Source organism: Melanerpes formicivorus, unplaced genomic scaffold (genome assembly GCF_026170545.1).
Source record: "Melanerpes formicivorus ecotype bairdi unplaced genomic scaffold, bMelFor1.0.p_v2 SCAF_54, whole genome shotgun sequence".
Taxonomy (NCBI): domain Eukaryota; kingdom Metazoa; phylum Chordata; class Aves; order Piciformes; family Picidae; genus Melanerpes; species Melanerpes formicivorus.
This window is the reverse complement of record NW_027142406.1, coordinates 4,402,725-4,429,484: the sequence shown is the minus strand read 5'-3', so window position 1 is coordinate 4,429,484 and position 26,760 is coordinate 4,402,725. Positions and strand designations below refer to the sequence as shown.

The 26,760-nt window shown below is 49.6% G+C and overlaps 1 protein-coding gene across 1 annotated transcript; it reads left to right on the top strand.

Moving 5' to 3' along the window:
* Window positions 1-3,390: 3,390 nt before the first annotated feature.
* Window positions 3,391-13,006, top strand: IL26 (interleukin 26). The gene is made up of 5 exons (XM_068160867.1): window positions 3,391-3,561; window positions 4,479-4,535; window positions 7,120-7,251; window positions 12,769-12,834; window positions 12,920-13,006. The coding sequence occupies exons 1-5, from the start codon at window positions 3,391-3,393 to the stop codon at window positions 13,004-13,006; spliced, it is 513 nt and encodes a 170-aa protein (XP_068016968.1).
* Window positions 13,007-26,760: the final 13,754 nt, after the last annotated feature.

Sequence of the window (26,760 nt, the reverse complement as noted above, 5' to 3'; positions counted from 1 at the left end):
AGATTTGCATTCTGACTCTGCTCTTGCCTGAAATCCAATTCTAGGAACAAACTAGAAGTGGCTAATCTGCTGTCCACATGCCTTGTGCTGAGAGGTTTGGTGCACCTCATCTGGCAATCCTATAGCATTTAGAGAATTGAAGCACAGACTGCAATTTTGGACACCTTGATCCAAGAGAGATGTGGAGGTGCTGGAGCCAGGACAGAGGAGGGCAAGGAAGCTGGGAAGGGCCTGGAGAAGAAATCTGATGAAGAGCAACTGAAGGAGCTGGGGATGGTTAGTGTGAAAGAGAGGAGGCTGAGGGGAGACCTTCTGGCTCCCTGCAGCTACCTGCAAGGAGGTTGTGGAGAGGTTGGTGCTGGTCTCTGCTCCCAGGTCATTAGTGACAGAATGGCCTCAAGCTGCCACTGGGGAGATTCAGACTGGACATTAGGAAAGCTTTTTTGAGGGCAAGAGTGGTCAGGGCTTGGAATGTGCTGCCCAGAGAGGTGGTGGAGTCCCCAAGCCTGGCTGTGTTTGCAGGTGGTTTGGCTGTGGTGCTTGGGGCTGTGGTTTAGGGGTGAGCCTTGCAGAGTAGGGTTCTGGGTTGGCCTTGGTGATCCTGAGGGTCTCTTCCAACCTGAATGTTTCTGTGACTCTGTGATTCAAGTGGAGGCTAAAATGCACAGGGCTTCAGGTGTCCACCATCTCTACTTTCCAGAAGTCTAAGATCTCCTTCCTTTGTTGGTCCTTTTTGGCCCTGGACCCCATCAGCACCTCAGCACTGGTGAAGCAACTGAGATACATGGATGCTCCTGTGGTAAAATGCATTTTCCAGAGCTGTTATGAATGGGATTTGCTGGAGCTGGATGTGAGTCCAGCTTGGCTTGGGGGCTTCATGGATGTTTGTATAAATGGTCAGTGGGAATAAGGCCAGGTGGTTTTGTAATCCACCTCATCTCACCTTCCCAAAGCCAGCTCATGCCCTGGCAACTCAAATGCCCTTTGAGAGGTATCAGCTGTAGTTTAAATTTAGTTGTGTCTGACCTGTTGAAGCCCTTCTGTGTTGGTTTTGAAACATTAAATGAGTAAAAACCTCTCTCCTGGGTGAAGTTTTAAAGAGCTTTCTTTGACTTTCACTAAAATATCATCACTTCAGATTGAAATATTGTTTTGCTGGACCTAAAACTGATTCTTCCCTCCTCCTGTGTACTCCTCAGCCAGTGTTAGGTGTGTTGGGTTTGGTGGGGTTTTGGTAGTGATGGAGGGGGCTAATGGTATGGGTTCCTGTAAGACAATTCAAGAAGCTCCCCCAGCTCCAAATGGGACTCACCTCTGGCCAAGGCTGAGCCAACCAGAGCCTCTGTGATGACATGTTTAAGAGGGGAAAAATTGTTGAGGTGCTTTTTCATTCTAAACAGCCTGCTGCTTCTACCAGGGAAAATCCTGCCCTGGCAAAAGGCGAATCACAGACATTTAAACAGGAACTAAACACCTTTGTTATTAGTTCACAGAATCACAGAATGTTAGGGGTTGGAAGGGACCTTCAAAGCTCACCCAGCCCAACCCCCCTGCCAGAGCAGGAGCACCTAGAGCAGATCACACAGGAACACATCCAGGCAGGGTTTGAATATCTCCAGAGAGGAAGACTCCACAACCCCCCTGGGCAGCCTCTTCCAGGCTTCACAGGGGGAAGATCTTTCCCCCTGTTTCCATAGAACTTCCTATGCCTCAGCTTCCACCACTGCCCCTTGTGCTGGCAGTGGGCATCCCCCAGCAGAGTCTGGCTCCAGCCTCTGGGCACTCACCCTGCACAGCTTTATCAACATGAATGTTGTGCCCCAAAACAAAGAACTCCTCACAGTGAACTTTTATAGAATCATAGAATCAACCAGGCTGGAAAATACCTCAGAGATCATCAAGTCCAACCTGTTACCCTAATACCTAACACCTCCTGACAACTAAACCATGGCACCAAGTGCCTCATCCAGACTCTTCCTAAACACCTCCAGGGATGGTGACTCCACCATCCTGGGCAGCACATTCCAATGGCCAATCTCTCTTGCTGGGAAGAATTTCTTCCTCACATCCAGCCTAAAACTCCCCCTGGCACAGCTTGAGACTGTGTCCTCTTGTTCTGTTGCTGGTTGCCTTGGAGATGAGACCAATGGCAGTGAAGACCAACTTTCTTATAAGTAACTGATTTTCCCATGCTTCTTGAGATAAATTAGTAGAGATTGTTTTTTTCTCTCTGGGCCATTACCTTTCAGAAAATCCCAGATTCCCAGGCTCAGAGCATGTTAGGGGTTGGAAGGGACCTCCAAAGATCATTGAGTCCAATCCCCCCTGCCTGAGCAGGACAGGTTTCATGGAAAAAATGAAAGAGAATACAGAATAAACCAGGTTGGGAAAGACCTCAGAGATCATCAAGTCCAACCTATCACCCAACACCATCTCATCAACTAAACCATGGCACCAAGTGCCTCATCCAGTCTCATCCTAAACACCTCCAGGTGGTGACCTCCCTGGGCAGCACATTCCAATGGCCAGTCTCTCTGTCTGGGAAGAATTTCTTCCTCACCTCCAGCCTAAACCTCCCCTGGCACAGCTTGAGATTCTGTCCTCTTGTTCTGGTGCTGGGTGCCTGGGAGAAGAGACCTGGCTACAACCTCCCTTCAGGTAGTTGTAGACAGCAAGAAGGTCTCCCCTGAGCCTCCTCTTCTCCAGGCTAAGCAACCCCAGCTCCCTCAGCCTCTCCTCATAGGACTTGTGCTCCAAACCCTTCCCCATCCTCACTGCCCTTCTCTGGACACATTCCAGCTGCTGGTTTCACCCCTGACTCCTGCTTACCACCCTCAGACTCCTGTCTGGGGTGACTGGTTTCAGCCCCTTCCCCTTTCAAATCTAGTTTAAAGCCCTGTCCACGAGTCCTGCCAACTCACCCATTTGGCATGGTTTATTCTCAACCCACTGCTACCCACCTCTCAAACTACCTTTTTCCTCCCTTTGACCACGGCTTAAGTGAAAGAAGACTTCTCATATGAGAGGGAAGTTCTTCTTTCCTGGAAACCTTGACCCTGCTGCCAGTAAAAATGGAGATAAGAGTTTGTTTAGAAAAAAAAAAGAAAGAAAAAAAAAAGGTCACAGATGACTGTGGTCAAATTTGTTGAAAGTGGAGCAAGGGGAGCACATATATATATATATATTTATTTATATATATAAAAACAGAGCAACCATTGCTGATCAACCACCACACAGGCAAGAGGTTATCTCCACCGGCATCTCGGCGCAGAAAACCTCTTTGAGGGTTAACAAAATTAGGTTAACCTCTACCTCTGTCATCTCACTGGTTCTTTGCTGCCTCACATATGCTGCCTGGGACTGGAGGGGCAGAAGGATTTGGGAGTGAAGATGAAGGTCTGCTCTGTTTTCAGGTGGGGCCATTTTGTCCTTCTGCTTTGCTTTTTTGCTGCGGAAGGCAAAAAGTCTCCTGCGGGAAAGCACGGCTGCCGGAAAGGACTCCTCTCCCAGGTGACAGAGAACCTCTATGGCAAGGCAACTGGCTTGAAATCATCTGTTCCTGTAAGTTGATCCCACTAGTGGAAGAGTTCCTTTTGTTTGCAGGGTGCTCCTTCACTGTCTCCACCACTGAGCACCTTATGAGTGACAGAGAACCTGTATGGCAAGGCGACCGGTTTAAAATCATCTATTCCTATAAGCTGATCCCACTAGTGGAAGAGTTCCTTTTGTTTGCAGGATGCTTCTCCATTTTCTCCATCACTGAGCACCTTATGAGTGACAGAGAACCTCTATGGCAAGGCAACTGGCTTAAAATCATCTGTTCCTGTAAGCTGATCCCACTAGTGGAAGAGTTCCTTTTGTTTGCAGGATGCTTCTCCACTGTCTCCACCACTGAGCACCTTATGGAGAGGTGGGATGAGTGACAGAGAACCTGTATGGCAAGGCAACTGGCTTAAAATCATCTATTCCTGTAAGTTGATCCCACTAGTGGAAGAGTTCCTTTTGTTTGCAGGGTGCTTCTCCACAGTCTCTATCACTGAGCACCTTATGGAGAGGTGGGATGAGTAACAGAGAACCTGTATGGCAAGGCAACTAGTTTAAAATCATTTGTTCCTATAAGCTGATCCCACTAGTGGAAAAGTTCCTTTTGTTTGCAGGATGCCTCTCCACTGTCTCCATTACTGAGCACCTTCTGGAGAGGTGGGATGAGTTTCCCAAGGAGTTTGCTTTGGGAGATGTTTGTAGCAAGGCTGGGGTTGGAACACAGATTTGCTGAGTCCTCAACCTACATCTGGAAAAAAAAAGATGATAATGATGATGATTATTACTTGATGATCTCTTGAGGATGATGAGGTCCTTTCCAACCTCTAATGCACTGTGATACTGTGATACAACTAAGTTTCCTACAAGCCAGACTTAAAACTCTGTCTCCATTCCTCTGCCTGGATTAATTAACGTGAGCTCATTGTGTTTTACAGAAGGACCTCATCAAGAACACAAGGCTGCTTAAAAAGACCACAAAGGTGCTGTTTATGGTAAGGCTGACACCACTGTTTCTCCCTTTTCTGTACTTTGGTTTTCCTTTGGTCTGTGTACATAGGAATGCATGATGAAATGCAATGAGGGCTGACACAGAAATCACTTATGTGTAATGGGGAAGGGCTGAGCTCCCCGGCTCAAGGGGATCTACTGGAGAGACTCCAAGGGAGGGCTACAAGGATGAGGAAGGGACTGGAGCACTACCTGAAGAGGAAAGGCTGAGAGCCCTGAGGCTCTTTAGTCTGGAGAGGAGAAGACTGAGAGGGGATCTTATCAGAGGGCTGGGGGTCAGGAAGGAAGGGACAAACTCTGCTCAGTTGCACCCTGTGATAGGACAAGAGGCAATGGATGTAAATTACAACACAGGAGGTTCCACCTCAACATCAGGAAGAACTTTTCCAGTGCTCTGTCACCCTCACAGTGAAGGAGGCTGCCCAGAGAGGTTGTGGAGTCTCCTTCTCTGGAGCCTCTCCAGCCCTGTCTGGATGTGTTCCTGTGTGATCTGTGCTGGATTCTATGCTCCTGCTCTGGCAGTGAGCTTGGACTTGAAGATCTCCAGAGGTCCCTTCCAATCCCTAACATCCTGTGAGCCTGTGATTATAGTTATGAAAGCCATATGTTTAATGAAGTCCTCTGCTTAGAGGAAGAGTGAAGATTGTTATCCTTGTCCCACAGAAGGGGACATTGCCCTGGGACATGAGGGAAGATTTCAGTAGGGTATGAGGAGGATGTGCTGGATTTGTAAAGCCTGGCTGTAGGTGTTTCTCCCAAGGCAGTTGCAGTGGTGCTCTGCCAGGGGAATTGATGTGAGGATGTTTTCTGTGTTGGGGAGTGTGCTCGTGGTAGCACATGCTACACCGGTGAGCAGCTGGCTGCATGCACTCTCCCCAGCAATGCTTTCAGGCATTAGTTCATTCACAGGAGTGCCAGGGCCAGAGCCACTGCACTGGCAGCTGAGGCACCTGAGGTGAGGGATGCTGCAGAGCAGCTGTGACACTGGAGCAGATTTGATCTCTGCAGATGAACTGGATGAAGGATATCAGAGCTCCACAGTGCAATTCAGCATGGGAGTGAGACACCAAACCTGGGGTGTCTACCTGTAAGTGATCACAAGGGGGTGAGATATTTTAGCTCTTAAAGCAAAGATGCATTCAGCAGGGACAATTGAGTCAGCCTATCCTTGAGTACCAGTCTACTGTCCTTTGAGCTCCCCTGGATCTTATTGATTATCTTGGGAGTGAAGGCATCTTACCTGCCTGAGAGACCTACCTCTGACTACCTGTCCTGAGCTGGCTAAATCTCCACCAGTGGGAATTTCACACCTCATACTTGGTTTCATTGCCTGAAAATGGGCATATAGCCATTTCAAATACCTTTGGATAGCCAAGAGACCCCACTGACTAGGCAGATATGACACAGGATCAGAGGATGTTAGGGGTTGAAAGGGACCTCTGGAGACTTTTGAGTCCAACCCCCCTGCCAGAGCAGGACCATAGAATCCAGCACAGGTCATACATGGAACACATCCAGACAGGGCTGGAAAGGTTCCAGAGAGGGAGACTCCACACCCTGTCTGGCACCCTGTTACAGTGCTCTGTGACCCTCACAGTGAAATTCTTCCTCATGTTGAGATGAAACGTCCTGTCCTGCAGTTTGCAGCTATTACCCCTTGTCCTATCCCAGAGTGCAACTGAGCAGAGTTTGTCCCTTCCTTCCTGACCCCCAGCTATTGATAGACATTGATCAGATCCCTCTCAGCCTTCTCCTCCCCAGACTAAACAGCCCCAGGGCTCTCATTCTCTCCTCACCAGGCAGTGCTGCAGTCCCTTCATCATCCTTGTTGCCCTCCCTTGGACTCTCTCCAGCAGACCCCTGTCCCTCTTGAACTGGGGAGAGGTGTGTAGGATGATCAGTCTCTTCTGGAGCAGCAGTTGGGGGTGGGTAGGATGCTCTATGGCATCTCACATGGTATGGGACACTGACCCAGAGGAAGGTAATAATGAGACCCACAGTGACTCTCACAATTTGGTCAAGATACTCTGACATAACTCCTCAGTTTATCCCCCCTTTATTCTTTGTGTGTTTTAGACTGGAAAAAAATTTCCCAGCAAGAGTGGTCAGGCATTGGAATGTGCTGCCCAGGGAGGTGGTGGAGCCCCCAAGCCTGGCTGTGTTTGCAGGTGGTTTGGCTGTGGTGCTTGGGGCTGTGGTTTAGGGGTGAGCCTTGCAGAGTAGGGTTCTGGGTTGGCCTTGGTGACCCTGAGGGTCTTTTCCCAGCTGAATGTTTCTGTGATTCTGTGAAATACATTTGTGGCTTTCACTTCTGTCCATGGCTGGTCTCACCAACCCTCCTTTGACTCCAGCACAGCCTCCTCCTGCCTTTCCTTCAGCAAGCACACAGGTACACTGAGCTGTTTAAGAGGAAAGGAACCAACCCAATGGGATATTAACATTCACTCAAGTGTTTTTTTCCTGGCTGGAGGCTTTCCAGCCATGCCTATTTTTAAGAGGTTGGAGTTTCAGGCTGAGGGTGACTTGCAAGGTTTTCATGTGGCAACTCTTCATCTGCTTTGCTTTCAGACAAACTGCAGTGTTCGAGATCAGCTCCTCTCCTTCTACGTGAAGTATGTTTTCAGTCACCTAGGAGCAAGAAGTGACAAGCTGTATGTTATTAGTGCCTTCCAGGTCCTACAGGCCAACATGAGTGTTTGTGTGAGTACCACTAACTTTGTAGAGCTGAAAGGCTAGGGAAGGGCTCCACCTCAGCTTTCCAATAGCTGCAGAGGGTGATCTCAGAGTCACAGTCTGCCCTGCATCACAGAATCACACAGCTGATGTTGGAAGTGGCCTCTGCAGATCATCTCTCCACAGAGAGGCTGTGGAGCCTCCTTCTCTGGAGACTTTCCAACCCCACCTGGATGCATTCCTGTGTGGTCTATCCTGGGTGATGCTGCTCTGGGAGGGGGCTTGGACTCAATGATCTCTGGAGGTCCCTTCCAGCCTCTAATGTACTGTGAGACTGTTCTATTCTATTGCTTTCCCCCCCTTTCCTTCCTTATCTTTGAAAAGAAGCAGTGAGGGGGAAGAAATGATCTGTAGATGAGGCACAAAAGCAGAGATTTATTGAATGATGAGAGCAGACTCAAAGGGCCTCCAGGTAAAAACAGTGAGGTTAGCACCACATCATCTGGCTAAGCTGCTCCTGCTCCACCACCACTATTCCTGCACCCATCCCAGAGCCAGGGGCATGACCCTCACCAGCCAAGATACCACACAGAGGAACTCAGCCCCAGTAAGGAGACCCAGCCAGCACCCAGGGATGATATTGGAGTAGTCATCAATCTTGTCCCTAACAACCGGGGGGCCACCAGGCCCCCCGGCCTTTGTTGTCACCACCACCATCACCCAGTGTGCACCAGGGGCACTCACCAGAGATGAGAGGAGGAGCCTCAGCCCAGAAGGGCTCAGCTTGGGGCTGCTGCCTCTGCTGGGGGGGATTAAAAAGCGGAGTGGGCAGGGAGGGCCAAGTGGCCACACCTGGGGTGGGAGGAGATGCCCAGGTGCTCTGGGGTTTGAGGGGAAAAAGGGCCAGGTGAGGGACTTCAAGGGTGTCAGGGAGTGACAGGACTGGGGGGAGTGGAAAAAAACCAACACCTAGAAATGGGTAGCTTCAGATTGGATGTTAGGAAGAAGTTCTTCCCTATGACAGTGGTGAGAGACTGGCACAGGTTGCCCAGGGAGGTGGTGGAAGCCTCATCCCTGGGACTTTTTAGGCCAGGCTGGAGGTGGCTGTGAGCAACCTGCTGTAGTGTGAGGTGTCACTGCCCATGGCAGACAGGTTGGAACTGGATGATACTTGAGGTCCCCTCCAACCCTGACAATTCTGTGGTTCTGTTATGATAGTATGGCAGAAAAAGACATTGGCTCTACATGCACAGAGATATTTGCAATGCAAAGGTGAGCAGCTTCAGAGATCGCTTTGCAGAGTTATAGCTCCGGACACAACTGGAATGTTTGAATACTGTGAAAGGATCCAAATCTCAGCTAACAAGTTGCAATTTAGACTCATTATTCACAGTGTTCCACACACTGCTGTGGTTTTCTGTGTCTGTCAAAATCCCACATACTGCATGCCAGGATGTACTGTGCAGAAATGTCCTTCTTGTCTGGGAAAGCAAGTGCACCCTGCTCAAGAGCCATGCCACACTGAGGACTTCAAGCTGCCAGCTGTGACTGAATTCAGAACATCAGTTGTTCTGAAATGCCATCAATGATTGGAGCTTGCTGTGTCACTTCACAGAACCACAGAATGTTAGGGGTTGGAAGGGACCTCAAGAGCTCATCCCGTCCAACCCCCCTGCCAGAGCAGGAGCACCTAGAGCAGATCACACAGCAACACATCCAGGTGGGTTTTGAACATCTGCAGAGAGGGAGACTCCACAACCCCCCTGGGCAGCCTCTTCCAGGGCTCTGTCACCCTCAAAGGGAAAACATTTTCCTCCTGTTTCCATGGAACTTCCTCTGGCTCAACTTCCACCACTGCCCCTTGTGCTGGCATTGGGCATCCCCCAGCAGAGCCTGGCTCCAGCCTCTGGGCACTCACCCTGCACAGCTTTATCAACATGTATGAGGTCACCTCTCAGTCTCCTCCTCTCCAAGCTACAGAGCCCTCAGCTCCCTCAGGCTCTCCTCTTAAGGAAGATGTTCCATTCCATTCATTATTTTTGTGGCTCTATGCTGGAGCCTTTCAAAGGCTTGAGCCTTTAGGCTCGAGGTGAGGAGAAAGTTCTTCACTGAGAGAGTCATTCATCATTGGAATGTGCTGCCCAGGGAGGTGGTGGAGTTCCCATCCCTGGAGGTGTTCAAGAGGGGACTGGATGTGGCACTTGGTGCCATGGTCTAGTCATGAGGTCTGTGGTGACAGATTGGACTCGATGATCTTTAAGGTCTCTTCCAACCTTAGTGATACTGTGAGACTGTGAAACAGTTCCCTGAGGTCCTTCTTGAGCAGAGGGTCCCAGAACTGGACACAATATTCCAGATGCAGCTTCACCAGGGCAGAGTAAAGAGGGAGGAGAACCTCTCTGGACCTACTAACCACAGCCCTTCTAATCTACCCCAGAGTGGCCTTGGCCTTCCTGGCCACAAGAGCACATTGCTGGCTCATGGTCATCCTTCCACACTAGGATCCTCAGGTCCTTTTCTTTGAAAGAACCTAGAGCAGATCACACGGGAATGCATCCGGGTGGGTTTTGAATATCTCCAGGAGGTACCATTGGCAAGAACACTGCAAAGCTGCTCCTGAGGCCGGACTCCTGGTCTTATGTCAGTAGCAAGCTTATGGAAGTTTTTTTTCTTCTCATATTTGAGTGGAGCAGAGAAAGGAGCACAGAAAGGCAATGTATTAGAATCATAGAATCAACCAGGTTGGAAAGGACCTCAGAGTTCATCAAGTCCAACCTATTACCTACCAGCTCCTGACAACTAAACCATGGCTCCAAGTGCCACATCCAAGCCTTTTTTGAACACCTCCAGGGATGGTGACTCCACCACCTCCCTGGGCAGCACATCCCAATGGCCAATTACTCTTTCTGGGAAGAACTTTCTCCTCACCTCCAGCCTATTCACTGCAGGATGTTTAATTGCTGCTTGACCATTGTTAGGCAGAGCTTGCAGCCCTCCAGCAGAGATTGTGGTATCGCTGGCAGGGACCAGCACTGCTTGCTCTGCTTTGTCTGCTTACTCTTTATGCAGGATGAACAGGGTTTGTTACCACTCAGGTCAGCACAGTCGTTTAAGGTCTGGTCTGCTACTGAGTCCTTTCTGTGGGAATCTGCATCATACAAACTGAGCTGAAGGAAAAGGAAAGGAAAAAAAAAAAAAAAAGAAAGGGAGGTTAAAAAAAGGAAAAAAAAAGAGAAAAAAAGAAAGAGAGAAAAACAGAGGGAGAGAAAGAGGAAAAGGGAGAGAAATGGCAAGAGAGATAAAGAGAGAATGAGAGAAAGAGAGAAAAGGGGAGAGAAAGAGAAAGAGAAAAAAGAAAAAGATAAAAAGAGAGAAAAAGAGAAAGAGAGAATGAGAATGAGGAAAAGGGAGAGAAATAGCAAGAGAGAGAAAGGGAGAAAGATTAAGGGAGAGAAAGGGAGAGAAGGGGAGAAAGATAAAGGGAGAGAAAGGAAGAAAGAGAGAAAGGGAGAGAAAGGAAGAAAGAGAGAAAGGGAGAGAAGGGGAGAAAGAGAGAGAAAGGGAGAGAAAGGGAGAGAGAAAGACAAAAAAGAGAGAAAAGAGAGAAAGAGAAAAAGGGAAAGAGAGAAAGGGAGGGAGAAAGAAAGAAAAAAGAGAAAAAGAGAATGAGAAAGAGAGGAAAAGGGAGAGAAATAGCAAGAGAGAGAAAGAGAAAGGGAGAAAGAGAAAGGGAGAGAGAAAGCGATAAAAAGAGATAAAAAGGGAGAGAGAAAGAGATAAAAAGAGAGAAAGAGAGAATGAAATGATAAAACGAGAGAAAAAGTGAAGAGAAAGAGAGAAAAAAGAGGGCTGGAAAAAAGACACAAAGAGAAAAAGAGAGAGAAAAAAGTGCATTCAGACAGCCCTGCCCTCGTTAGGTTTTTAAAGCTTTACGAATCAGAGCTGCTTCAGTTTAATCGTGACTTGAAGCACAAAACTATCTTGAAACTCTTTTGTGTTTCTCTTGAAAGTACTCTATGTGAGTAGGCTGCCCTTGTGTGTAGCCGGCGATGCTGGGACTCAGCAAGCCGTGCTGCTCACACCGCTGGTGACAGGCAGCACCCGGCCCCGGCTGGGTGGGCAGCACTGGTGTGTGGCAGCCCCTTGCCCCTGCTGGGTGGGCAGCGCCGGTGGCTGGCAGCTCCCTGTCCCGGCTGGGTAGGCAGCGCCGGTGGCTGGCAGCTCCCTGTCCCGGCTGGGTAGGCAGCGCCGGTGGCTGACAGCTCCTTGCCCCGGCTGGGTGGGCAGCACTGGTGTGTGGCAGCCCCTTGCCCCGGCTGGGAGGGCAGCGCTGGTGGCTGGCAGCTCCTTGCCCCGGCTGGGTGGGCAGCACTGGTGTGTGGCAGCCCCTTGCCCCTGCTGGGCGGGCAGCGCTGGTGGCTGGCAGCACCCTGCCCCTGCTGGGCGGGCAGCGCTGGTGGCTAGCAGCTCCCTGCCCCGGCTGGGTAGGCAGCGCTGGTGGCTAGCAGCTCCCTGCCCCTGCTGGGCGGGCAGCGCTGGTGGCTAGCAGCTCCCTGCCCCGGCTGGGTAGGCAGCGCTGGTGGCTAGCAGCTCCCTGCCCCTGCTGGGCGGGCAGCGCTGGTGGCTAGCAGCTCCCTGCCCCGGCTGGGTAGGCAGCGCTGGTGGCTAGCAGCTCCCTGCCCCTGCTGGGTAGGCAGCGCTGGTGGCTAGCAGCTCCCTGCCCCTGCTGGGCGGGCAGCGCTGGCGGCTGGGCGCTGGTGGCTGGACACTGGTGGCTGGGTGGAGACTGCCCGGGCCAGGCGCGATGCTCGCCCCGCCGCGGGGCTCCTTTGACCAGGGCGCCCTCTGCCGGCAGTGCTGCGGCAGCGCCCGCCGGCGGCTCCCCGCGGTGCTCCTGCTGCTGGCGACCCTCGGGGACCCAGCACCGAGCCGCTGCCGGTGCTTCGGGTGCTGTAGGATGAACCGATCGACTCTTTGCTTCCTAAACCCAGCTTCCAGCTTTCATCTTGCAGTAATGACACAACCTTGTCTCTCTGATAGCACTAATGAGGGTAGAGGGACTGTGACCACCACAGGGACACCAGAAGTTCCAAGACTGATTTGGGTGGGATAACAGGAAGCTGGGTAGGGTCTTGCTGGCAAAACTCCAAGTGATCCTAATGGAAAACTTAGCCTGACACAAGGTTCTTGTCCCCTTATGTGCTGCTCTAGTGAGGCCACATCTGGAGTGTTGTGCCCCAGCTGTAACAGCAACAGATATAAAGATTACTGAGGTAACCAGAAAGTGTTTAATAAGAAGACTTAGTGTTAGTCACCCTAAAATTATTACTATTATTATTATTATTTTGCTCAACATGTCAGGAAGTGCACAGGTAAAATAATACACCTGTAGTAGCAGGAGGTGCTGAAATGATGCTGAGTTCATATCTCTGACTAGTAGTCCTGTGGTGCCACACTGTGGGTTGGATTCTTCCACACCACTAATGTCTTCCCGCTAGCATCATTGTTGCAACAAGTGCTTTTGGTTTCTTCTCATCCCTTCAGCATCCGTGCGCTCCTTCAACAAGGTTATCTTCTGCAGTCAAAAATGTAAAGAAAACCTTTCTTAAGGTAAGAGCAGGAGACTCTGGCTCCCAGCTGCACTGTTCAAGGTCTGTGGGTGGTTTCTTTTCTAATGCCCATATCTTCTCTACAGCTCGGAGAGAAAGGAATCCACAAGGCCATCCATGAGCTGGACATTCTCCTTCCCTGGATTCAGGCCTACATACAAACTATTGTATGAACAATGAGGAAGCAAAAGACACAACCTCTCCTTTGTGTTAAGAACAGGCCAAAAAGGCCTGAAAATCAGCTGAGAGCCAGACTTGGATCAGGCCTGGCATTAACTCTGCCAGTAACTCTCCCACTGAAGCAGAAACCTCTCTAATACAGCAGCATAAAGAGGGATTTTCAAGAGCTCTCATGGCTGGCCTGGCATAGCAGATAACTCCTCACCTGTAGCATGAGAGCAGCCTCCAGAGCAGTCAAAATGTGCTGATGTACTTCTTGTTCTGCCTGCCAGATGCCTTCCAGGCAGCTCCTGGACATATTGCAGGAGCATGACCTGGAATCTGCTGCTGTACTCAGCACACAATGTCCTGTGTGTTGTGGGCACAATCTAGCCGTGCCATGTTGCCACCCCAGGTGACTACAACCCAAAGCAATCCCTGTCCTAAGCTATACCTTTCAGTTCGTTTAGTTTTAGCTATGTAACAGTATACCCAAGCCGCTCTCCACATCAATAAGCAAATCAATTATCACGGCTAATCATTATGAATTATTAATTAATTATCAATTAATTGATGGTTGAGCCCTAATAAACATAATCCAATGCATGTCAAAAGTTTGGTCTGTGAGTCATGCAGGACCTTCAGATGTGAGATCACAGAAACACAGAATCAACCAGATTGGAAAAGACCTCAGAGATCATCAAGTCCAACCTAATACCTAATACCTACCACCTCCTGACAACTAAACCATGGCTCCAAGTGCCACATCCAAGCCTTTTCTGAACACCTCCAGGGATGGTGACTCCACCACCTCCCTGGGCAGCACATTCCAATGGCCAATCTCTCTTTCTGTGAAGAACTTTCTCCTCACCTCGAGCCTAAACTTTCCCCTGGTGTAGTTTGAGACTGTGACCTCTTGTTCTGGTGCTGGTTGCCTGGGAGAAGAGACCAACCCTCACCTGGCTACAGCCTCCCTTCAGGTAGTTGTAGAGAACAATGAGGTCTCCCCTGAGCCTCCTCTTCTCCAGGCTAAGCAACCCCAGCTCCCTCAGCCTCTCCTCACAGGGCTGTGCTCCAGACCCTTCCCCAGCCTCGTTGCCCTTCTCTGGATGTGTTCAGGTATCTCAGAGTCCTTCTTAAACTGAGGAGCCCAGAACCAGTGCTCCACACAAGACCATACAGTGAAAAACTCACGATAAATGGATTGCCTTTGACTGTGATTGAGAGACTTGATGATCTCTGAGGACTTTTCCAACCTGGTTGATTCTTTGATTCTGTGATTTGACAGAGAAATACCATGATAAGTGGCACATGCCATAGACAGGCCAGCTAGCACCAAATATTTTGTTGCACCTTCACACACCCAAAAGCAATTAATACTAAATACCTCTGACTGACATCTCAAAGCTATAAGCATGGACAAGAGCTTATTGCCTTTAAGGACTGGACAAGGAAAAGAGCTTTAACTTTTCAGATTACACTCTAGGTGTCACTCTTACAAAACAAGACTCTTGCTGGTCCCACTTGATTCTTCAGATGATGGGAAAAGTGTTAGAATATGTTTCGTGAATCTTTCCTTGGGTGTAGATAATGCAGTTGGGTTAGAAAGTTTCTTTTTAAGATTCAGTTGCCACAAACCTAGAATTGTGGTGGAAGAGAGATGGGCAGAAAGCCAAAGACTGGTTACAAATCAGCTATGAATTCAGATTCTGGTTTCAGTACAGAATTCCTATATGCCTACAGGGACTTAGTTGCTTCATTAAGATGCTGTTCTCCTCAATCAAATAGAAAACTTGTCTGTCAACTGTTTGCCTAAGTTAAGTTATTTTTGCCTTGTGCACAGAAATTCTCAGAAGGAAATTAATCACAGAATTGTCAGGGTTGGAAGGGACCTCAAAGATCATCCAGTTCCAACCACCCTGCCATGGGCAGGGACACCTCACACTACAGCAGGTTGCTCACAGCCACATCCAGCCTGGCTGCAAACACCTCCAGGGAGGAGGCTTCCACCACCTCCCTGGGCAACCTGTGCCAGTCTCTCACCACCCTCATGGGGAACAACTTCTTCCTCACAGCCAATCTAAACCTCTTCTCCTCCAGTTTTGATCCATTCCCCCCAGTCCTATCACTGCTTGACACCCTAAGAAGTCCCTCCCCAGCTTTCTTGTAGCCCCCTTCAGATACTGGAAGGCCACAAGTAGGTCTCCTCAAAGCCTTCTCCACTCCAGACTGAACAACCCCAAGTCCCTCAGTCTGTCCTCATAGAAGACCATCTCCAGCCCTCTGTTCATCCTCCTGGCCCTTCTCTGGACACCTTCCAGCACCTCCAGATCCTTCCTGTAATAGAGGCTCCAGAACTGGATGCAGTGCTCCAGGTGGGGTCTCACCAGAGTGGAGTAGAGGGGGAGAATCACCTCCCTTCATCTGCTCGCCACACTTCTCTTGATGCCACCCAGGATACATTTAGCTTTCTGGGCTGCCTGTTTAGTGTTAAATGTTGTCACTACTGTATAGCATGGCTTCTCATGCTATGGGGTTTTGTTCTTTTTGGAGTAGTGACTTTTATTCCAGGGCCAAAAGTGCATTTGGTGACTGTGACTGCAAAGGGGAGAACGAATAAAAGATGTGGCTGTGCCTTAAAATTGTCACTAGCTCAAAGCTTCATGAAAATCACTGATCTAGTGGAAAGTGGCAGTGTTGGAGTTGGGTAAATAAGAGGGCAACAGTCAGCAAAGACAACAATTTCCATGCCAGACAAGACCATCTCAAAATTGTCTATATTTTCCCTGAAGCACTTTTTTTTCTCTTCTTTCTTTCTTTGAAGTGCAAAATTTCCTGAGCAGAGACTATCCCTTACTAAGCAATTTTTTTGCTGCCACCAGAAACATTTGCAGCAAATTCTTGATCTAAACTGGAGCCCAGAGATGGTGTTATCGTGTAGTCTTTAGCAAAGTCCTTCAGCCCTGAAGAAAAGGACTTGGGGGTGCTGGGGGATGAGAAGCTCAACAGGAGCCAGCAGTGAGCACTTGCAGCCCAGAGAGCCAACCAGAGCCTGGGCTGCAGCAAGAGAAGCAGAGCCAGCAGGGCCAGGGAGGTGATTCTCCCCCTCTGCTCTGCTCTGCTCTGGTGAGACCCCACCTGGAGTACTGTGTCTAGTTCAGGAGCCCCTGTTACAAGAAGGACCTGGACATGCTGGTGTCCAGAGAAGGGCCACGAGGATGAGCAGAGGGCTGGAGATGCTCTGCTACGAGGACAGACTGAGGGAGTTGGGGCTGTTCAGTCTGCAGAAGAGAAGGCTCTGAGGAGACCTCATTGTGGCCTTCCAGGATCTACTGGGGGCTACAAGAAAGCTGGGGAGGGGCTTTTGAGGGTGTCAGGGAGTGATAGGACTGGGGGAGATGGAGCAAAACTAGAAGTGGGTAGATTCAGATTGAATGTCAGGAAGAAATTCTTCCCCATGAGGGTGGTGAGAGAGTGGCACAGGTTGCCCAGGGAGGTGGTGGAAGCCTCATCCCTGGAGGTGTTTGCAGCCAGGCTGGATGTGGCTTGAGCAACCTGCTGTAGTGTGAGGTGTCCCTGCCCATGGCAGGGGGGTTGGAACTGGCTGATCTTGAGGACCCTTCCAACCCTGACAATTCTATGATTCCATGAAATGCTGGGAAAGGTGCCCTGGGAGGACATGAGGAGGAAAATAATTCTTCCAGGAACATGGGAATGAGAACAGGATTTGGACAATGCTGCAGTGTGTGTTGGATTTGTGACCGTTTGGTCTCTGGTTCTCCATGCTCACAGCACACACTGGTATCTAGAGACTTCAACAGCAGCCTCCTCACTGCAAAGATGTGTGGCTGAAGGTGAAGCACAGGAGCTTTTGGTCTAGTGATTGATGAAAGGCTTTTGAAACTCGCTCCATGTAGCCACCAAACCCGGGGACTGCTGAAATCATCGTCACCCTCATCTACCACGAGGCGTTCAAGGGAGAGGGCTGTGACGGGAAAAGGTGACTGGGCAGGCAGTGCTGTTACTGGAAGGGAAAGGTTACAGCCATACTGTGGTCACCCTGAGGCTTCCCCCATCCTTAGCCAAGTTTCTTCATGTTCTAATATTCAATTTTCTTCATATTGACTGCCATGGGGCCATCTGTTGCTGAAAATGGACAGGAGCTTCTGGACTGCAGGAGAGACTTGCTCTCCGTGAAGGTGGTGCAGAGTGGCTTTCCCTTAATTCAGTTTGCATTTAAAAATCACAGCCTCACAGGATGTTAGGGGTTGGAAGGGACCTCTGGAGATCTTCCAGTCCAAGCCCCCTGCCAGAGCAGGAGCATAGAATCCAGCACAGGTCACACAGGAACACATCCAGACAGGGCTGGAAAGGCTCCAGAGAAGGAGACTCCACAACCTCTCTGGGCAGCCTGCTCCAGGGCTGTGGGACCCTTACAGTCAAGGAGTTCTTCCTCACATTGAGGTGGAACTTTCTGTGCTGGAGTTTGTATCCATAGCCCCTTGTCCTATCACAGGGTGCAAGTGAGCAGAGGCTGTCCCTGTCCCTTTCTTCCTGACCCCCAGCCCTCAGCTATTGATAGATATTGATCAGATCCCCTCTCAGTCTTCTCCTCTCCAGACTAAACAGCCCCAGGGCTCTCATCCTCTCCTCATCAGACAGTGCTGCAGTCCCTTCAGCATCCTTGTAGCCCTTTGTGGACTCTCTCCAGTAGATCCCTGTCCCTCTTGAATTGGGGAGCCCAAAACTGGACACAATATTCCTTATGGCACATATCAGGAGTCACTTGGAAGATTGTGTCCAGTTTTGGGCTCCCCAGTTCAAAAGGGACAGGGATATTGAAATGCATCAAGAGTAGGTCTGAATGCTAAAAATGCCAAACATCATGGAGGCAATGGGTTTGGTTTTTTTTCAGTCCCATAGATTTGGGCTGCAGCTCTGAAATCATAGAGCCACAAAGCTTCATCATAAATGAGGCTGTCAGGGTTTGCAGAGGGCCTCTAGACTGACATCCTGCTCAAAGCAGGGTCCACCAGAAGGTCAGAGTAGGCTGCCCAGGGCTTTGTCAGTTGGATCTTGACAATCTCAGATAGGAGCCACAGAAGGTTGACCCTGAAGGGCTGTTGCATCATTTCTGGACAGGGTAAATTGCTGCAGAACTGGATGTAATCACAGCGTGAGCAGTGGGGCTGTGCAAAGATGCTCTGCCATCACACAACCATGCACAACACACCTGGTAGCCCCCTTGATTTTCCTCCCACCACCTCAGTGGGACCTCAAGGATCATCCAGTTCCACCCCCCACTGCCGTGGGCAGGGACACCTCACACTAGAGCAGGTTGCCCAGAGCTACATCCAGCCTGGCCTTCAAAACCTTCAGGGATGAGGCTTCCACCACCTCCCTGGGCAACCTGTTCCATCACTGATGCCCAAGTGGCAATCAGCCAATGGGATCTTGAAGTGCATCAAGAAAAGTGTGGCCAGCAGGGGAGGTTCTTCTCCCTCTCTACTCTTCCCTGCTGAGACCACTCCTGCAATCCTGTGTCCAGTTTTGGGCTCCCCAGTTCAAGAGATACAGAGACCTGCTGGAGAGAGGCCAAGGGAGAGCCAGGAGGATGCTCAGGGGACTTGAGCTTCTCCCCTGTACTCCTGGTGCAAACACACTTTCAACCCAACTGATGAGAAGGAAAACACTTCCTGAAGAAGCAAAGATGCAGAGAGGCTTTTTCCTTTCTTGTTTCTCCTGGAGGTTTGATGAGCAGGAGTTAACAGCAAGACACAGGATGGTTATTTCCTAGTCACAGGTGAAGCTTGGTAGCCTGCATTCATCAGCAGTAGAATATCCATTGTGTTATGTTTCCTCAAACTGGTTTGTGCCAGCCCAGTGTGGTGGGTTAACACCTTTTTCTGAAAACAAAAGAAGAAAGCAGGGTGGAGGGCTTGCAGGTACTTTACACTCCCTGAAGGGCGTCTCCCCCCTGGGAAAGCTGAGTCTGTTCCACTCCCCCCTCCCTGCCCAGCAAGGGTATAAAAAAGCAGGACCTCATAGCTGTTGGATCTCCTTTTTGGCTCCTGCCTCTGCTGGATGAGAGCTACTGCAGCTGCTCTCCTGATCCTCAGCCACGTGGCTGGACCTGATCCTTCTCCCTGCTGCCTCTGTGCCTCTTCAGAGACAGACTGGTTTTGTATTATTTTTTTTTTTTTTCCTATTCCCCTCCCATCCATTCTTGTTCCTTGCCCTTGTGAACCTTATTCCCTGTTATTGCTATATATGTATATATTTGAAGGAAAAAAAAATTATTTGCCTCTCTACTTCCAAGCTGACTCCAGATTGTTGATTAGTGGATTTGCTCCTTACCTTTTTTCCCTCCTCTCCCTGTTTGGAGGGAGGAGGTGGGGGGGAAGTGGGGAAGAGATTCTCAGCCTTTTCCCCATTTGAGCTTTTAACTCTCAGTTAAGGCTCAAACCACTACACCCAGCTTACTGCAGAATCACAGAATTACTGAAGCTGGAAAAGACCTCTGAGATCACCAAGCCCAGCCTATGACCTAACACCACCACATCAGCTAAACCATGCCACCAAGTGCTACATCCAATCTTTCCTTAAAGACCTCCAGGGACAGCAACTCCACCACCTCCCTGGGCAGTTGTGGTGGGTTGAAATCTCCCCCAACATGAAACGGCCAGACCAGCTCAGCTGAAAGCAAATGACTCCATATTTACAATCTACAATATGGAATGCAATGAATATGAACAAAATCTAACAATATTTACATATGTGTACAATTTATAAGCAACACCAGAACCCCCCTGGGCAAAAACAGGGGGCTACTAATAGCTTCTCCCTCTCTGCTCCCTTCCCTCCCCTTGTACTTGGGACAAGAGAAAGAAGAGCAGAGAGTAGTTTGTTAGTACTTAGCCACAGCAAAGGAACACAGCCAAGGCCAGCAAAGAGAGCAGAAGCAACCAGCTAGAGCAAAGAAGCCAAGAATAGAATAGAATAGAATAGCATAGCATAGCATAGAATAGAATAGAATAGAATAGAATAGAATAGAATAGAATAGAATAGAATAGAATAGAATAGAATAGAATAGAATAGAATAGAATAGAATTAACCAGGCTGGAAAAGACCTTTGAGATCATCCAGTCCAACACCTATCACCCAACACCATCTAATCAACTAAACCATGGCACCGAGTGCCTCATCCAGGCTCTTCTTAAATACCTCCAGGGATGATGACTCCACCATGTCCCTGGGCAGCCCATGGCACATTCTATCACGTTCTGGTCAAGATCTGTGGAAAACTTTCTAGGCACAGCCTAAAACTGCCACAGCAGCCCATCCCAGTCTCTAATTCCCTTTCCATCAGGAAGTGCTTCCTGACATCCAACCTAAACCTCTCCTGGCACAGCTTCAGGCCATGCCCTCTCCTCCTGTCACAAATTGCCTGGCACAAGAGCCTGACCCCCACCTGACTACAACTTCCCTTCAGGTACTTGTAGGGTGTGATAAGGTCCCCCCTGAGTCTCCTCTTCCCCAGGCTGAACACCCCCAGCTCCCTCAGCCTCTCCTCAGCACTTTCCCTCCAGTCCCTTCCCCAGGCTGGTTGCTCTCCTCTGGACCTGCTCCAGCACCTCAAGATCTCTCTTGCAGGGAGGGCCCAGAGCTGCACACAGTGCTCCAGGTGAGGCCTTCTCAGTGCCCAGCACAGGGCAGAATTCCATCCCTAGCCCTGCTGGCCACACTATTCACAGAAACATTCATTCATTCATTCAGGTTGGACAAGAGCCTCAGGATCACCAAGGCCAACCCAAGACACTACAAGGCTCACCCCTAAACCACAGCCCCAAGCACCACAGCCAAACCACCTGCAAACACAGCCAGGCTTGGGGACTCCACCACCTCCCTGGGCAGCACATCCCAATGCCTGATCACTCTTGCCCTCAGAAAAGCTTTCCTAATCTCAAAGAATCACAGAATCATGCAGGTTGGAAGAGATCTCCAAGATCAAGACCAGGTTATCACTCAACCCTAACTAATCAACCAGACCATGGCACTAAGTTCCTCATCCAAGCTTTTCCTAAACACCTCCAGGGATGGAGCTGTCCAGTCTAAACCTACCCAGTGGCAGCTTGCACTCTTCGCTCTTGTTCTCTCACTAATTTCCTGTGAGAAGACACCAACACTAATCTCTCATTCTTCCTCTTGTTACAGGGGATCCAACAAGAGCAGGTTTGTAATGCAGAAATAATCATAGAAACATAGAATCATTCAGGTTGGAATAGACTCTCAGGATCACCAAGTCCAACTCAGAACCCTACTCTGCAAGGGTCATCCCCAAATCATATCCCCAAGCACCACAACCAAACCACCTGCAAACACAGCCAGGCTTGGGGACTCCACCACCTCCCTGGGCAGCACATTCCAATGCCTGACCACTCTTGCCCTCAAAAAAGCTTTCCTAATGTCCAGTCTGAACCTCCCCACTGGCAGCTTGAGGCCATTCCCTCTTGTTCTGTCACTAATGACCTGTGAGAAGAGACCAGCACCAACCTCTCCACAACCAGTTGTAGAGAGCCAGGAGGTCTCCCCTCAGCCTCCTCTCTTTCACACTAACCATCCCCAGCTCCTTCAGTTGCTCTTCATCAGATTGATTCTCCAAATAGAAGCCAAGAGCTACTGTCCCTAACCACAAGAGAAGAACCCACTGACATCTCCTAGGTGAATTTTGCCATGTCAGGATGCAGGTTTTCTCTGTTCCTGTGTATAATGATTAGGGAACAACCAGCAGCACTTTCCAAGTGCTGAGGAAAGCTCGCCGCGCTAAACCGCAGGTGTGACAAATTAGTCACTTGATAAAAGCCATTTACAATCGAGCCTCCGAGATGTGAGGAAAGAAAGGTTGTGAATGAGAAACCACAGGGCTGTCAGTGGAAAAGGCAACCTGTTTTTCTTTTTCTACCCACAGCAGGGGAAATATCGTTTCATGTACGATGATGCCTCACGAGGGCCTGCAAATACGAATCCCGAGCTGTCAGACAGCAGTGCGGCAGCGGTGGCTGGAGAAGGGCAGCCCACACCAGCTGTCAACTCATAGTTTCTTGGGTAGGTAGCAGGCATCACTCCCACTGCTGGAAGGCCTGACCACTCTTGCCCTGAAAAAAGCTTTCCTAATGTCCAGTCTAAACCTCCCCAGGGGCAGCTTGAGGCCATTCCCTCTTGTTCTGTCACTAATGACCTGGGAGAAGAGACCAGCACCAACCTCTCCACAACCTCCTTGCAGGGAGCTGTAGAGAGCCAGGAGGTCTCCCCTCAGCCTCCTCTCTTTCAAACGAACCATCCCCAGCTCCTTTGGCTGCTCTTCATCAGATTTCTTCTCTAGGCCCTTCCCAGCTTCCTTGCCCTCCTCTGCCCTGGCTCCAGCACTTCCACATCTCTCTTGGATTGAGGTGCCCAAAACTGGACACAGCACTTGAAGTGTGGCCTTCCCAGAGCTGAGTGCCAGGGGACAATCCCCTCCCTGCTCCTGCTGGACACAGCATTGCTGACCCCAGCCAGGATGCCTTTGGCTTGTTATTTCCTCCTCCTTACTGACAGCTATTGCATTTGCTCTTCTCCAATCTGAAAGTGTTACTGCTCTTTTGGCAGACTGGTTAAAATTTCACCCTACTGCAGCCCCATTTTTATATGCCCATTTGTTCAGTTTGTTTCCTTCATGGGAAAACCTTTAAATCTATCTTCTCACTTCTGCTTTTGCCTTAAAGGAGATTATTTCCGTGCCTGTCGCTATCGGTTATCTTGACTTTGTGTTCCGTGTTCTGTGTCAGCAACTCTCAGAATGATCTGGCTCTCCTATTGCATCCACCAATGCTTCTTAATCATAAAATCATAGAATCAATAAGGTTGGAAAAGACCTCAGAGATCATCAAGTCCAGCCTGTCACCCAACACCTCATGACTAACTAAACCATGGCTCCAAGTGCCAGGTCCAATCCCCTCTTGAACACCTCCAGTGATGGTGACTCCACCACCTCCCTGGGCAGCACATTCCAATGGCCAATCTCTCTCAATGAGAAGAATTTCTTCCTCACATCCAGCCCAAACCTTCCCTGGCACAGTTTGAGACTGTGTCCTCTTGTTCAGGTGCTGCTTGCCTGGGAGAAGAGACCAACCCCCACCTGGCTACCACCTCCCTTCAGGGAGTTGGAGAGAGCAAGAAGGTCTCCTCTGAGCCTCCTCTTCTCCAGGCTAATCAACCCCAGCTCCCTCAGCCTCTCCTCACAGGGCTGTGCTCCAGACCCCTCCCCAGCCTCATTGCCCTTCTCTGGACACCTTCAAGAGTCTCAATGTCCTTAAACTGAGGAGCCCAGAACTGGACACAGGACTCAAGGTGTGGCCTAACCAGTGCTGAGTCCAGGGCAGAATGTCCCTGCTGGCCACACTGTTCCTGATGCAGGCCAGGATGCCACTGGCCATCTTGGCCACCTGGGCACACTGCAGGCTCATGTTCACCTGCTGTCAACCAGTACCTCCAGGTCCCTTTCTGCCTGGCTGCTCTCCAGCCAGTCTGACCCCAGCCTGTAGCACTGCCTGGGGTTGTTGTGTCCATTGTGTAGAACCCAGCACTTAGATGTGTTAAATTTCATGCCCTTGGACTCTGCCCATCTGTGCAGTCTGTCAAGGTCCCTCTGCAGAACTCTCCCACCCTCTAACAGATGATCTGGCTCTCCTACTGCATTCACCAATGCTTCCTAATGCCCCCCTCCATATCAAGAATTGAGATGATTTGCCCATTTAAATTTGGGCTGCAGTGTATACAATCATCCAGTCCAGTCTTAACCTGTGTTAATCTCACTTCTTCCTTTCTGGGCCTCTTATTTCCACAATACTTGCATGATGTGCTGGTTTTCTAGCTCTTCCCCCCCACCATGTACTGATTCATTGAGGCCTTGAGCAGCTGAGTCTACTGGAGTGGTGTCCCTCCACTAGACAGGAGGGGTGGAGGAGGTTGGAGTAGGTGATGTCTAAGGTCCCTTCCAACCTAAGCCATTCTATGATGCTATGGTTGTGAATTTGGGAAGTTCTTTCACGCTGCTTTATGACATCCAAGCTGCAGTTACCACTGCTGATCAGTCCCTTCTGTCCCTCACGACCCTGATGGAGCAGGCCCAGAGAAGGGCCATAAAAATAATCAGGGGGTTGGAGCACCTCTGCTATGGAAACAGGCTGAGGGAGCTGGCAATCAAACTGCTGACTCAGTTGAAAATTTACTGACAAGGAAGGAACTGAGAGGCAGAGAAACTACTTCAGTTTCATTTCCTTAGGATAAAAGCTTAGCAAACCAACCTACCACGGTGCTTACATGTTGATATGTTATCTGAGATTGTATTTTGCTCTTCAACACTTGCTTGTTTCACTGCCTTGTTAGAAATAACTTTAGTTTGTGGGAATAGTCTCTTCAAAGAAAGAAAAGCAAACAAAACAATCCCCCCAAACAAAACAACAGCAACAAACCCAACAGAAACTTAACTATCTCATTTCTTGGGCTTTTTTCTTAGGCTTTTAAGTATTTATTACTGCATCTGGGCTGGGGCAATGCCAAGCATAGATGTAGGCTGGGCAGGGACTGGCTTGAGAGCAGCCCTGAACAAAAGGCCTTGGGTGCGCTGGAGGATGAGAAGCTCAACAGGGGCCAGCAGTGAGCACTTGCAGCCCAGAGAGCCAACCACAGCCTGGGCTGCAGCAAGAGAAGCAGAGCCAGCAGGGCCAGGGAGGTGATTCTCCCCCTCTGCTCCACTCTACTGAGACCACAGCTGGAGCTCTGTGTCCAGTTCTGGAGCCTCTATTACAGGAAGGATCTGGAGGTGCTGGAAGGTGTCCAGAGAAGGGCCATGAGGATGATCAGAGGGCTGGAGCTGCTCTGCTATGGGGACAGACTGAGGGAGTTGGGGCTGTTCAGGCTGGAGAAGAGAAGGCTCCAAGGAGACCTCATTGTGGCCTTCCAGTATCTGAAGGGAACCTACAAGAAAGCTGGGGAGGGACTTCAGAACAAGAGAACACAGTCTCAAGCTGTGCCAGGGGAAGTTTAGGCTGGAGGTGAGGAGAAAGCTCTTTACAGAGAGGGCCGTTAGCCATTGGAATGTGCTGACCAGGGAGGTGGTGGAGTCACCATCCCTGGAGGAGTTCAAGAGGGGACTGGATGTGGCACTTGCCATGTTTTAGTGGTCATGAGGTGTTAGGTGACAGGTTGGACTTGGTGATCTTTGAGGTCTCTTCCAACCTTATTGTTTCTATGATTCTATGACTTTTTAGGCTGTCAGGTAGTGATAGGACTGGGGAGAATAGACTAGAAGTTAGTGGATTCAGATTGGGTGTTAGGAAGAAGTTCTTCCCCATGAGGGTGGTGAGAGACTGGCAGAGGTTGCCCAGGGAGGTGGTGGAAGCCTCATGCCTGGAGGTTTTGAAGGCCAGGCTGGATGTGGCTGTGAGCAACCTGCTGTAGTGTGAGGTGTCCCTGCCCATGGCAGGGGGGTTGGAACTGGATGCTCCTTAAAGTCCTTTCCAACCCTACCAATTCTACGATTACTTAAATAAGAGGGCTTCCATTCAAAGCACTTCAGAGCTGTTAGTCTAGGCCTTTGGGGGAAGAAAATAAAGAAAAGAAAAGAAGCTATGTTACTTTAAACCAAAGTGCATCTACACTTGACCCACAGCAGCTCTGCTATAGGCAGCCTGATTTCCTGTGAAGATGAAGAGGAAATGTAGACAGGGTGTGAAGCACTGCTTTTTTATATATGTGTGTATATATATATATTAAAAAACTTCAAAAAGGCAATGCTCTTGCACATTTCTTCTTCCCCTCTAAACTCTGCATCTAACTGGAAAGTGTTGGCAAGCCAATTGCTTTTAAGAAGTCCACTTCTGACTTTCTGGAGGTGGGACAGAAACTGTTAGGATCAAACCTGCACACTGGTTTCTTTTTTCTTCCTGACGAGTGGCTTGCTTAGTCACACAACTAAGTGATGGTGCTAAAGAGAATGGTGGGCAGGGGAAATCCCCACCCAGCTGCCTCCTGGGTCTATGTAATTTTATAAATGATGGGTTTTTTTAGAAGGAGAAAGGATGGCATCAAGCAGCAGATTTCTGCTAGGAAACCTCCATTTGTCTGATTTTGCTTTCAGAAGTCTTTGATTTCAATCTTTTCCCTCCAACCATGATGATTCAAACCTGATCAGCCAAAACCCAATCAACCCCAACCATCTGAAATAAGCTCAAAGATTCATGAAGTCACTTAAGAAATGAATCTGGGTCTTCAAAAAGCAAACAAGTGCTAAGCTCAGCAGTGCCAGCAGTTCCACTGAAGGATATTATGGTGCTAAAAATAGAAAACTTTCACAAGCACATGTTCTATTCTTCTTGGAAGAAGAGCTGGTAATAAATGTTTGATGTGGAAAAACCCTTAGACATTCTGTGGTTACACAGAATTATGGAGGCTGGAATAGACCTCTGAGCTCACCAAGCCCAGCCTAGGACCTAATGCCACCTCACTGACCAGACCATGGCACTGAGTGCCAATCTGGCCTTAAACACCTCCAGGGATGGTGACTCCACCACCTCCCTGGGCAGTCCATCCCAGTCTCTCATTCCCCTTTCCATCAGGAATTGCTTCCTAACATCCAACCTAAACCTCTCCTGGCACAGCTTCAGGCTATGCCCTCTCCTCTTGTCACAAGCTGCCTGGCACAAGAGCCTGACCCCCACCTGACTGC